This window comes from Saccoglossus kowalevskii, chromosome 3 (genome assembly GCF_978046115.1).
Source record: "Saccoglossus kowalevskii chromosome 3, keSacKowa6.1, whole genome shotgun sequence".
Classification (NCBI taxonomy): domain Eukaryota; kingdom Metazoa; phylum Hemichordata; class Enteropneusta; family Harrimaniidae; genus Saccoglossus; species Saccoglossus kowalevskii.
The window spans coordinates 18,678,728-18,693,085 of NC_140643.1; the positions used below are offsets into that span (position 1 = coordinate 18,678,728).

At 32.8% G+C, this 14,358-nt stretch overlaps 1 protein-coding gene across 1 annotated transcript in view; it reads right to left on the reverse strand.

Annotated features, from left to right (window-relative positions):
• Window positions 1-430: 430 nt before the first annotated feature.
• The window catches only part of LOC100375385 (hepatocyte growth factor receptor-like), a 61,644-nt gene continuing 47,716 nt past the window's right edge, over window positions 431-14,358 (reverse strand). Inside the window, exons 12-19 of the mRNA XM_006820892.3 lie at window positions 13,182-13,439; window positions 10,603-10,761; window positions 9,923-10,190; window positions 9,274-9,417; window positions 7,994-8,256; window positions 6,613-6,885; window positions 5,993-6,129; window positions 431-4,215 (exon numbers count right to left, since the gene is read on the reverse strand). Of these exons, the coding sequence (XP_006820955.3) occupies window positions 3,960-4,215; window positions 5,993-6,129; window positions 6,613-6,885; window positions 7,994-8,256; window positions 9,274-9,417; window positions 9,923-10,190; window positions 10,603-10,761; window positions 13,182-13,439 (1,758 nt within the window). The 3' untranslated portion in view covers window positions 431-3,959. The remainder of the gene's footprint in view (window positions 4,216-5,992; window positions 6,130-6,612; window positions 6,886-7,993; window positions 8,257-9,273; window positions 9,418-9,922; window positions 10,191-10,602; window positions 10,762-13,181; window positions 13,440-14,358) is intronic.

Consider the following 14,358-nt stretch of genomic DNA (forward strand, 5'->3'; position numbering starts at 1 on the left):
GCAAGATTAAGTCGACTCAATGGTAAGTAGTGCTCTGGCTGTACTATGTGCAATTCTGTGTGGAGTTAACAAATTTAAACAAAAAAAAAAAAAAAGACTTCCACAAACTTTCACCAATCAATGGTTAAAAAGTGTGGTACTGACAGAATTAGACTGCCTGTATAATAATAATAATGTGCAAGGACCAGCCTTTCTCACTGAACAAATATACATGTATATATAATAAAACATAGTGTAATTATTACAACCTTGTCCATTGAGAATCCAGATTAAATAACAAATAGACGGAAGGATAAAAACTAACTATGCAATATCTTTTCTTCGCATGACAAAAGTGACTATAAATCCTGAAACAATGCAACAATTTATCTAAAAATTTTGTGTGGAAAATACTGGCTAAAATTTAGGTAGGAACAATTAATTACTAATGTTTCTCAAATAATACTATGGTACTGTATTAATCTTCCTCTATTAATACTACATGTACTGTATTAATCTCAACACCCCTTATAAAATAATATAGCATGAATTGTATGAAAGTTCCTAAATTATAGTGCAGTAATATATATAAGACAAGCAGCCTCACGGCTGAGATAGCTCTGCTGTTGGCAATGCACATTACAATTAAAGAACTGAAGATATCATTAGAAAATGAACAATATATATATAAAAAGCACGGGACAAATCTGAAAGAAGTCCACACGTAGTACGTATATATGTAATATGAAAGCAATTGGACTTGCGTTTTTTAACGAGAAGTCGAAAATATCACTTTTTACCAAAAATGACAAAAATATTCACTAAAATTAGAGAATTAAAGATATCATCACAAAATGAACAAATCTGAGAGAGGTCCACATGTAGTACCTATATATGTAATATAAAAGCAATTGGACTTGCGTTTTTTAACAAGAAGTCGAAAATATCACTTTTTACCAAAAATGACAAAAATATTCACCAAAATTCGAGAATTAAAGATATCATTACAAAATGAACAAATCTGAGAGAGGTCTACATGTAGTACCTATATATGTAATATCAAAGCAATTGGACTTGCGTTTTTTAACAAGAAGTCGAAAATATCACTTTTTACCAAAAATTACAAAAATATTCACCAAAATTAGAGAATTGAAGATATCATCATGAAATGAACAAATCTGAGAGAGGTCTACCCAAGGTACATATACACCAAATATCAAAGCATTCAGGCTTGTAGTTTTCGAGAAGAAGTCGAAAAAATAAAACATTGACACAGACGACGACGAACAATCACTCATATGATAAAGCTCCGCTCGACAGCGGAGCTAAAAAAGGCAGGAGAACACTGCACTTGTCACTTTTTTGATTTATATTGATTTTCTATTACCAACAGGGTATTACACTACACTATCTAATTGACAAATCTTGGGAGAGCATATTACTATCATCTGGTTCTCATTATCATTTTGCATTTTTATATCACTCACAGAAAATGAATTTGATTGTACATCTGTGTTTTGCAGTCTGGTTTATTCCAGAGCACCTCTACCACAAGTTAAATTATAAATCTGATTTTTAGAAATATCAGAAATTGGTTACCGTAATAATAAATAGATCAGCATGGTTTTCAACATGTAACTAATCCCCTCCAGACATCTATGTACCAAATTTCAATGAAATATGACGATTATTCATATTATGCAAATTAGGTAATTAAGATGTACAGATTTCACTATTCAGGTCTATGCATTGTCCCTAGGCACCATCATGCATGTACCTAACCTGTGGTTCTTGAGATATCTGTGGAACAGACATGCATACACACACACACACAGACACAGACAGGGTAATTCCAAAGGCTCCAATTGTGTGCTTTGCACACATGAGTAAAAAATACACTTGCTATTTACATCAAGATTGAACTCTGATAACATTTCATAGCGATTGATAAAATTTGAAAATGATCAGATAAAAATTTTTAGAGCTATTGTAACCACAAGAAAATGACAATTTTCAGGTTAAATTTAACAAACATCTTAAAAAAATATGAATAGAACACGTTTCAAAATAAAACTTGGCCAAGATCTCTAACTGGTTAATATAATTATATCAAAATTTGAAAGACATTGGATAAAAATTGTTTGAGTTATCCTGACCATAAGAAAACAAAGAAAAATTTTTAAGACAGTAAATAAAGACATTTTCTCCTCATATACCTTGACCTTCATCTAAGATGATATAGACAAGGTAAAAAGAATATTGAAACTTGTGAAGTAAAATATTTACAAAAAATTAAAATTAATATCGGCAATTTGAATTGTTTCTTTGATATTCATTATCTTACAATATCCCAAAACACCAAAATATAATTTCTGTTCATTTTAAGACTTATCAATATATACAGTTTTGTTCAATAAAAGTTTGAAATATGGTCAATGTTTCAGAAATCAACACCATCGAAACCAAATTTCAAAGCAATGATTTATTTTTGTCTCAATGGTCAATATCAAAGCTTTCTGAACCACGGATCAATTTTTAACTCGTTTTTTTCCCCCATTGCTACCTTAAATTAAGTAGTATAAATGTCAAAATATAGCAAAGTGGGTACAATATTGGAATTTAATTTTGCTGAAGGGATCACTGAAAATGAAATCCAGGGAACATTTATTTTTTCAATTTACAATATTTGGTCCCAAAAAAATGTACATTAAAATTAAAATATGACCTGTTATTCATGTGCGCTACCAATAAAGCAAATACAGTACACATTTTTTACAAATCAATAAAAATAAAAACATTTATCATTTTCAGCAAAAGTATATTTATAAAAACACTGTCGTAGACTGCATTTGGTTTGCGAAATAGGGGGAAAAATATATATAATTTTTTATTTTGCCAAGTAAAAATAACAATTGTTGGCACTCCAAATGAACGCTTATGCAACTCCTGAAAATTTGTAAAAGCTGAAGTAAAATGTCAGGTTTCAGGAGTTTATTTTTAGTGAAATTCAGTTCATGTTGACATCATGAACTACCAAATTTGGGCAAAGTATTGAAAGTGAAATATTAACGCTATATGCTGTACCATCCGTACAGATCAACCACTATTTGGTTAGGTAAGGAATGCGCGACCAAGCAGCTTGTTTTGTTTTTCTCGTTCTCTCTCAAATCTGTCCACGCAGAACATCGTCAATCCTGTATTCTGCCATAAATGCAGAAGGCAAAACCAGCACAAAAAAAAAAATAGGCATGAAACCAATTTTCACATCAAGCTAAAGTCATCCATTGATGAGTACTGTAAAATCTGTATTAAAAGCCGCAGCTTCTATTAAAATGGTACAGTGCAACAGAGGGGATGCGGCTTCTATTAGAGCGTCTACACATATGAGAAATGATGAATTTTTGGTTCTCAATTATTCAAAAAGAATGGGTGCGACTTCTATAAGGGATGTGGCTTCTAATACTGATTTTACGGTATTTGGTATACATTCATGTAGTTTACTGGCAATTAATAAATCACTTCTATCAACTGTCTCTGCATTGGGCTGAAAAACATGTTTTTTTTGGGGTTAATTAATGAGTCTTTATTTCACCAACACAGGAAACATCTGCATGGGATCATTAAATACCATACATAGATATAGTATTATAATGCCTATGAAAATGCTAATAAAAAAAAAGCAGCTCTTGAAAACCTATTACAACAATTTTTGTCTGAAAATCCTCCATGATCCTGAATGTCAGTTCCACTTAATAATTGCCTGGTGGCAGAATCATTGTCAATGTCAATGTCACAAAAACGGCTCTTGATGAACAATGGAGTAGACATATCTATCAAAATCGTTGATTGTCGAGCAAGATGTTAAATTATACTGGTACCAATCATGACTCTAATGGGTTTCTTAGCAATCCTTGCTGTCACGACAACAATATTTCATGAAACATACATACAAAGCGGCCTCTGACTTACAACTTGACTTATTAAGTGTTCATATATTTGGCTTCAGGCAACTCTGGCGATGACAATGAAGGGGTGGATGGGGTCAAAGTTGATGGTGTTCCTCTGGTAGCTTTTGTGTAAGAGTCGCTCCTTGGCACATTTACATAAACAGCTTCTTGATCCAGAAATTTAGAGTTCCCAAAAGACGCCAGCAGCTTTTTTAACTGGTACACCAAATCAGAAAAAGTTGGTCGTTTTTCAGGCTCGATTGACCAGCAATCTAACATAATGTCATACCTGGAAAAAAGGAATAAATAGCCGACTTAACATACTGTAAAAACATTCATTTTCACTGACATTTAATTTGACTATTTTGAGCGCATTCACTATGTTTTAATTTCAATGGAAATAATGAGTTTTATTTTTATTTTACATGTTCACATAGATTTAATTTAAAAAAAATTTACTTATCAGTGAAAATAGCGAAATAAAAACTCAGTGTATAATTATTGCATTTACAGTACATATACTGTATTTTATGTATTAGTAGCGTATATACTTACATAACTGTCAGAAGTGTGTTGATGGTCAAAATAAATTATATATTAATAATTGCACCTTTCTATAGATGTGTTTCTAATAGAGAAAATATGGTACAGTGATTTTGCAAGTTTTGTTTGCTTCATGTCAGCCGGGAAAGTACTAGTACCGTAGTGGACCGCGTTAGCGCCCAGTGTCCTCAACTCAGAAAATCATGATTTTTTAGGGATGGGCGCTAACCCGAGCATCCCACTTGGAAAAGAGTGCAAATGACAATTTGAATTCATCATGTGACAGATTGAGGGGATATTACATCTTTGGGGGGAAATGAAATTACAAAATTAGTTGCATCATCATTGACTTTTATAATGAAGAAACAGAAATGGTCACAAAAAAAATGCACATTTTATTACAATATTAATTATGTACCACCCAAATTTACAAGATTAAATATATTAGAGTCTGTTGGAACACGATCAAAGTCAAAATCTTCATCATTATCTCCAGTCTCCACTGACGAATTTAATATGATTTGTGGACTATATTCCCACAACAAGAATGACTACAAGTCAGACCATGATAGAACGCATGGCGAAAGTCTCCATGTAAAGCCGATATGAATGGTATATAACGACGTCAGCAGACGACACGTCAAGGTCTAATACCACTGATTAGCCAACCAGAATTCATAGCTCTCGAATCATATGGCTGTGTTTTTTATCCAAGCTTCATCCTAAACGCAATATGTGAGGGTGTACTTCACTTCAGTTGACAGACTCCTATGCATAGATAAGTATGCGTGGCCTGTGGATGTTGGCAACTGTCGATTAAACACTTAAAAACTGACTTTTTTTTTTCTGAGAATATTGAAGATACAAAGTGTGTTTTTGTTGATATCCATTTTGTACAATGTAGGAGTTTGAAATGGGGAATTTTTGATTTCTGGCCAAAATTTTATTACATACCGATACACATTGTTTTTCAGCAAATCAGAACATTAGTTGTATCTTTGAAACCTGTTTTTTTTTTGGAGAAATTCACCCAAACACTACCACTGGCAGCTATGGAAATCTAATTAGTGGTGTAAAACCTGAAGAGACGTAGCTCCAGAAAAGTGCATATTTTATGAAGAAATCCAATGTCTGAAATGATATACTGTAAAACATGTCTTTTTCGCGAGCACGTCTTTTTAGCGAGAGAAATAATTCGCTAATTTAAGATGCCGCTAATGACTTCATTATAAATTCAAAATGGCGGCCAAACAACGCCTTTTTCTCCACACACACACTTTGTAAACAACACAGAAAACGTAATAATCTGGAGCACTTCCTTATTACACTTGACAGCTTTTCTTTGTTTTTATGCAGGCGATAACTTTGTTTTGGCAGCTGACAGACAAGTACTATGAAAACAGGAAATCAACAAAGACAAGAGAGATTCGCTAAATTAACATTTCGCTATTATTTCATTTTACCACAATGTCACTTTTTCAACATGTTTAACAGTAAATGGACTGGATAGTAGATGTACTTACAATTCATCTGAACAGTACTGTGGTTTCATTAACCTCTTCCCTTTCCTTAAATATTTTGCTATGTCCCAATTATCTACGGATGGATACGGTGTCACACCACGGGTCATCAGTTCCCATATGACAACACCAAATGACCACTGAAATATATTGGTATTATTATTATACAAACACAACATATCTATTTAATGTTGACAGAAATTGTCTACTTTCATAAAATAAATCCATATTATTTTTGTTCAAAAACTTTTGATCAAGAGCTGTATCCAATGGAAAATTTATCTCAACCTGGTCAAAAATTAATAAAAAATACATAAAAATATACAATATGTAAAAAAAAAATGATGGAGCTTGAAGGGTTATGATTGATTTCAAGACTATATCATTTCATTTTGATACAGAAAATGGGCCAAAAAAATAATAACGCTATCAGGTAAATTTTACAATTATTTTATGACAGGTTAAAATGTCATGAGAAATATAGTACATTTTGCACATTTTGAAATTATCTTTTCATATCCTAAAATCTTGTCACACTATTACAACATTACTACAAATATGCACAAAAGTGACTCTAGAGGGCATTTGTTACACTAGAGGGGGATGTTGCTATATATACTTACCACATCTGTTTTTGTATTATAAATATTTCGTTCTAGTGATTCCAGTGACATCCATCTGACAGGTAATTTAGTATGCTTGTCTTTTGCACTGTAATATTCCTGTTCATAAATATCTCGAGATAATCCAAAGTCAGCCACCATGACATTCAGTTCATCGTCAAGCATACAATTTCTAGCTGCTAAATCTCTATGCACAAATTTTAACGAAGATAAATATTTCATTCCCTCCGCGGCCTGTAAACCGAACGTAATGAGATCCCTAACAGTCGGCTCCTACAAAAGGAATAATAATATAAATAATTAAGAAATAAGATTGATTATGAAATAATGTTACATTTCAGACAGCTAGTTAGTAACGACCATACTGATACGTTGAATGAACTCCAGGTGAGTATTAGCTGACCTATTTCATTTATTTAAATACATATACGCAAGCATGATTTAATGTCATAAAAAAATTAGGTTACTGTGACCTCGAGGCAGGTTTGTAAATTTTATCCAAGTAAGTAGAGCTAAATATTAGTTTTGTTGAAGCATTATACAATCATCACATTTTATGTATTATAGTTTTTTTGGGATTACAAGAGATAATTTCCTATCTGCTAAAGGTTTCGGTCAAACATTTCCAAAAACATAGCATAACTATTAAAACCTTGCCTGAGAATTGAAACAAGATTAAATACTGTGAAATACTTTATTTTCGCTGGAATTAATTTTCGCTGAAAAGGTTTTTTGGGTGTTTTGTATGGAATTTATTTTCACTGATTTTAATGTGAAATATAGGGGAAAAAATATATTCGCTGGATTTTATTTTCTCGGAATCATCCCTTCAGTGAAAATAGTGAAAATAAATTCCAAGCGAAAATAAAGTATTCTACAGTAACAAATGGATAGATGGATACAAACTAATGATGCACAATCTTTTTTTTGCATAACAAAACAATATAACAATTAATATATCTAAACATTTAAAAAAAATTAATTAATTTTTATGTTCCTTTATTAATACTATGTTCTTGTATTCTATATTAATCTCAATGCCCATTATAGAATAATATAATATCAATTGTATAAGGTTCCAAAATAATAGTGCACTAATATACATAAACAACAAAAATACTAGCCAGATTTGGCAGAAAAGTACAATATTCATAAAAATTATATATAAAAAACATATAACATAAGTTCACAGCACTTATCTTGGAGATCAGAGTAAGTTGGAAAACTCACAAATAATGGTCTACAAATGAGGTAAAAAAGCAACACTACGGTAACCCTTTTGCAATTTTAATATTGATTTTCAGCATGAAAAGAGAAAACTACTGAAAAAGATTCATGTTTTCTGACAATCATCTAACCTGAAAGTTTACAGCCTCCTTACCTTCTCAGGGTTTCGTATGTACCCCAACAAATTGCCATTTTTCATATACGGAAGAATAACCAATGGACATTCTTTCTGATGAAGACACACACCGATTAAACGCAAAACGTTTTTATGTTTGAAGTCTTTCATGAAGACACCCTCTCTCAGAAAAGGTATACTGTCCTTGATACTACTTCCCTCATGTAGTGTTTTTATAGCCACTTCCATTTCCACACCGTCGTCAGTTTTCAACACGCCACGATAGACTAAACCGAAATGACCTAGAGAGCAATAATGATCAAAAAAATGTGCCTCTGGTTAAAATAAAAAAAAAAAAAAAAAAAAATAAAAGAAGGAAAAGGAAAAGTTTGTAAGTATGAAAGATATGAATAGAATAGTTAAAACATGTAAAGACAAATTATTATAATGCAACAAATAGAAACAGATTTCCAGGATACCCTGAGCTCAGTTTAGATTGGTTTAAATCTTTTTAATTAGTTATTCAATAAATATAAATTCGATGCACAACATGATATTACCATGGAAACAAGTGAATGAAATGAAATGCCATCTTCAGACAAAATAAAATAAAATAACAAAAATGATCTTGAAAAACATCTTACTATAGTAACATATATTAATAAAATGTAAATCACATTTTACAAACAAAATATGTCTAAAGACAAAAGAAATGGGATCTTTATTTGTGCCTCAAATACAATTTTTCTTTTTTTTTCTCTTGAAGAATCAACAAAGTGGTTCAACTTGATTTTTGGGGATTCTGTTTTGTTTCTGAATACTACAAAATCAGTTCAGTTAGAAGGCACAGTGCTAGTAGGATACTACGACTCAATACAAACACTCAAAACCAAACAAGAGGGATTATTTTCTGCGCATGGTTTTCTCTCACATGCAGCTAACACGGCACTACAATTTCTTTATCTTATCAAGTTATTTCCTAATGAACTGGTGGCTCTTCGAAACTTAGAAGAGAAAACTTCTGGTAACTAAACTATTTTTAGAAATCTTTGTTTAAATTCAACATGGTCACCAGACTATGGCTTAACACTACAAAGGCAATCACAAAGTCATTATTTCCATGGAAACGAGTTTGGGTACATCATCTTTTATTTCATTCATTTTTTTTCTAGGGCCTTTAAATGGACTGAACATTCGGATTTACGTTCGCACTTCCACCAAAATAGTGAAACTTCACATACACCCTTGAGATTAATTTAGTACAGTGGATTAGTGATATGTGAAAAAGGCAATTATGGCAGGTTTTACCCTTATCTCACCTCGTCCAATCAATTCGCACAATTCCAGATTTCGCCTTTCTATCAATACGTCGCTGATATTCAAAGCTAAATCTTTATCTATTTGAGATAACAATGAAGCATGTTCTTCGGCACTTCCACAAGCACCATTGTCAGAAAGATAAGCTGAAAAAATAAATCAGCCTACAGTAAAATAATTTATTTTAGCTGGAATTAATTTTCGCTGAAAAGACGGTTTTGGTGGTTGTGTATAGAATTTATTTTCACTGATTTTTAACAAGTTGAATGTAAAGTATAGGATAAAAGGTATATTCACTAGCTTTTATTTTCAATGAATCAACCCTTCAGAAAAAATAACACAAATAAATTCCAAGCGAAAATAAAGCATTTTACAATTTTGATCCATATACAACTATAATTTTAATACCACAGAAACAGTCTACACATCTGTTTAGAAATCCGACCATGGGAGATTAATAAGGTTTATGCATAAAACATCGTATTAAGGTAAGTGTATTAAAACCACTATTATATATACATCTTTGGTTAGGTTTATTTGATCTACTATTTTCAAAATTCTTCTTCACTGTAGTTATAATATAAATCTACTAACTTTAATACTATGTACAATGTACCATATTAATCTGAGTTTAAAAACAATATCACCTACTATTTCGGGCCACTCTACTGCTACGGTAAGGCGAACCACTATGAGCTCGGTATATCACTCTGAAATCATTTTCAATATCCTCTTTCACATACAAATCCTTTTTTTTCTGCCTCTTCATCAGTCGATATCGCCAGTATAATATACCAAGGACGATGATAAGTAAAAGGCCCATCATAACCGACACAATGAGTTTCCAGCTGCTACTTTTCTCAACCTTATCCACGTACTGCAAATATCCAATGAAGAACTCCAAGTTTCCGACAAACACCTGAAGAAAAAGAACATTTAGTTTTTTTTTTCAATCTGTATTTGTTTAAACTCAACGGTTCAACTAAGTGTAGCAAAGCATGATGGGAGGCAAGGAGTGGAACAGATTTTTACATGGAAACAAGTTTGGTTATGTATTTTTACTTTGCTAATTTTCAAAATGGAAAAAGGAATGTTTAATTATCAAAAAGTTAATTATCCTTAATCCTATTAAAATTAAAATCCATAAATTTGTTGGTGCAACAAAATTTTTAAGAATTTTTCGAAAATTTCTCATTTGCCCATCATCAAAATTGTTAAAATTATTTTGTGAAAGATGAAAAAAGTTTAGTTTTTAAAAGATTAATTAACCTATAACATAAATTGAGACTAATACATCTTTAAATCAGTATATTATGTTGGCAGATAACTACCTCAACTTTCCGCCTTGGCTCATTCAACTTGGTGTCATTCTGTCGCAGTGGTGGAATACAGATACATGTATCATACAGCAAGTGGGTCACGTTGCAGTTATCGTTACCAACGACAACCGTCACATCAGAAACTGTGCTTGATAAATTCAAATGAATTCCCTGAAATAGCAAAAATTAAAAAATGAATTATGGCTAAAATAAAAAGAAAAGACACACAAAATTTTGTATTAAAGTGCCTGTGCAATGCCCACCCTCACGTTTCCCATTTTAGATCTGTGTCCCACTGAAAAAGGTAGTTATTGATTTTTTTGCTGAAAATGATTACTCGTATCCAAGTAAATTTGGGATATTTCTCGTGTTGTAGCCACGCCCACCTATCGTGAAATGGTCGACTGTTTCCGGATTTCCGACTCTCGCCGAAAGTATGCCACCAAATGACAAAATGTGAGAGGAAGTCATACGCCTGAGCCGTAATAACACTGGTCGTTCAGTATACTTTTAAACGATATACATTTTTCGGTCGGCGTTTTTTTTTTTTCTATTTTTTTTTTTTGAGAGAGAGTTTTTAGATGTTGTGTTGTAGGCAGTTGCAGTGTCACGTATAGCCATAGTGTATGTATTCACACGTTTCTAATCGATCCGAAGGTGCGACATCACTTAACCTTAGATTCATTCAACTGTCCTCGTCCATAAAAAAAACGACTAGGTTTAAAGAGAAACGCCGACAACGTAAACCTGGCGCAACACTTTTGAAAGAAATAGATTCCGGACCAGCCCATGATCACCGAGGCGGATTTCTGAAGAGAGAGAGACATCCGGCAAGTGTTTCAAATCAGTTGACTTTTTTTGCGATCCTGATTATCGTTTTATAGAGACCATTTAGTCCCTGTTAAGTAAAAGGTAGCAATAATTTTGACAGTGACACGAAAGCGAAGCGTCGGACAAACAGGAAATTACACAGCCCTTACACACTGCTAACTGTTTTCATTTTCGAAGGCTAAAAGTTTCTGAATTGTTTGGTGATTGGTGTTGAATGTCGAATTCACACCTCTGTTCTTTTTTACCTCCATGCCTGCAGCTTGATCTGCGTAATAATTTATGAAATAAGAATCCGGGCTTGGTCAATGTCTTTCCACCAAATAAAGTTTTAATACGATGTTATAATTATGACAATCACGCCATGGATCAAGGTAACTCGAATCCACTCTGAATTTATCTGTATGTGTGTTGATATCGATTATTTTTGTTATCCAATTAAACGCCGCTTTTAACGCACTTGCCCTCGCCGTGACCCGACGCGTTCACCTATTTCAACAAAATGTCAATTTATTTCCACGCGGCTGTCATTCATTTAGTAACTGTGATTTGTCGTTTTTTTAATTATTTTATAGTGATCACTATGTTTAGAATGTCAAAATATGTTCTCTTTTATTTTAATTTGAAAGTTTTACTCAGACGATCGATGAAATAAAACAGTGTAGTGACGTGCCTAGTAACCTGCTAAATAATGAGATAATTCCGACGTCAAATTCTATTTTGTACAGCAACAGTGTACAAACGTGCGCCGGTGTCGGTGACGATCACGGTGACCAGCTACACCAAAACGGACATATTTCGCATCTAACTCAACCCCATGCAACAAAAATTGATACTATGTGTTCATTATGGTCCATTCTTCCTCGACGAACAAGTACATAAGTGACAATATAGTCAAAGACGAGAAAACTGCACAAGAACTTTGCCTTATTTACACGTATCGGCAATGCAAGCTGCCATGCGACTTCCCCTTCTGACGTCATAAGGGGAATTTCTGTATGCAAATGAGAAACTAATGAGGAGCCTCGTTTTAAAATACACAAAAATAAAGTTGCCGTAGACTAGGTTTAAAACACATTTTTTCACTTAAAAAAATAATTCATGCTTAGAAACATAAAAATTAATAATATTTATGTATCAATTGATAATTGTAGGCGTGAAAATAGCAGCCATTTCACAGGCACTTTAAGGCAAGATGCATATTCTAATACAAAACAACACAATTGGAAAAGAATTTGACACCACAATTTTATATAATCAATTATTTAAAATTAGGAGAAAATTGTATGCAGGTTTTAGAAAGATGTAACAAACTCCAGAAGAACCAGGATGTGTGACCCAGGTTTTAACAAACCCCCAAAAGAACCAGGATGTGTGACCCAAGTTTTAACAAACCCCCAGAAGAATCAGTATGTGTGACCTAAGTTTTAACAAACCCCCAGAAGAATCAGTATGTGTGACCTAAGATCTTAACAACCCCCAGAAGAACCAGGATGTGTGACCCAAGTTTTAACAAACCCCCAGAAGAACCAGGATGTGTGACCCAAGTTTTAACAAACCCCCAGAAGAACCAGGATGTGTGATCCAAGTTTTAACATCCCACAGAAAAATCAGGATGTGTGACCCATGATTTAACAAACCCCAGAAGAACCAGGATGTGGTACCCATGATTTAACAAACCCCCAGAAGAACCAAGATGTGTGACCCATGATTTGACAAACCCCCAGAAGAACCAGGATGTGTGACCCAAGATCTATACTCACATCAATATACAGTGGAATCTTATCGTCAGTCAACTGCCTGATATAACTTGGTTCTGGGAACTTAAAATATACTGGGTCGGGATAATAAGAGAAAGTTCCCCAGCTTGGACTCTCATCAGCCAATGGTGCCACCACACCATCTAGATGAAATGCTATCACGGCTTCAACTGGTTCATCCTTTGATGCAGTTAAACCAGTAACTCCAATGTTTGGTGTTTTACATGACATTGACAAACCATCCTTTGCTGCTTCACATACCTTTCAAAAAAAAGAGGTAGAATTAAGTGCTCAAAATTGCATTGTTTACATAAAATGTGACCTTTTTTTTTTTAATATAGTTCATATCATGCATATTGGATGCGAAATTCGAAACAAAAAATGGCTGACTGGTGGCTATTTTGTTTTTATTCATGTTCATGTTGATTTCTCACTATTGTAAAATACAAATTTTTGCTGAAAAGACATTTTGCATGTTTTGTATGGAGATTATCTTCACTGTTTGTTGAGTTGAATGTAAAATTTAGGAAAAAAGTATTGTCACTGAATCATTCCATCAGGGTTAAAGTGAAAATAAATTCCAAGTGAAAATAAAGTATTTTATCCATCCAAGGTTTTTGCAATTCAAGACTTACTACAAATTTTTCAAAATTCACAACGATACATTTTCTGAAGTTTCTTGACTTTCTATAATTTGTCTCTCCTAAAATTGAACCATTCTATTCTATTCTATTCTATTCTATTCTATTCTATTCTATTCTATTCTATTCTATACTATTCTATTTTATTCTATTCTATTCTATTCTACAAAAGAACAATCAATCAAATTACATGTCACAGTAAAGATACCGGTACATGCACTCAACTATAAAAAAGAAAGTCATAATGTAAAACTAGTTGGCAATTCTGAATGCATAGACATTCGAAAAAAAAAAATTAACAGTCGAAAGGAATTTGAAAATATCCACTTTGCCATCACACCATATCTGTCATCTATGAACGAGACCTAGCCTTTTAAAAGTGATTGATGGCATTTCGGATTGGTACATAAATTTTAAAATATACCCTAAGGTTATTAAATATTGATAATATATTAAAATATGTCAAGATTTCTTCATCCATTTCATTTTTGTTTATCAATTATCATAGTCGGTTTCTTTGATGTGATTTGAAACTAGAA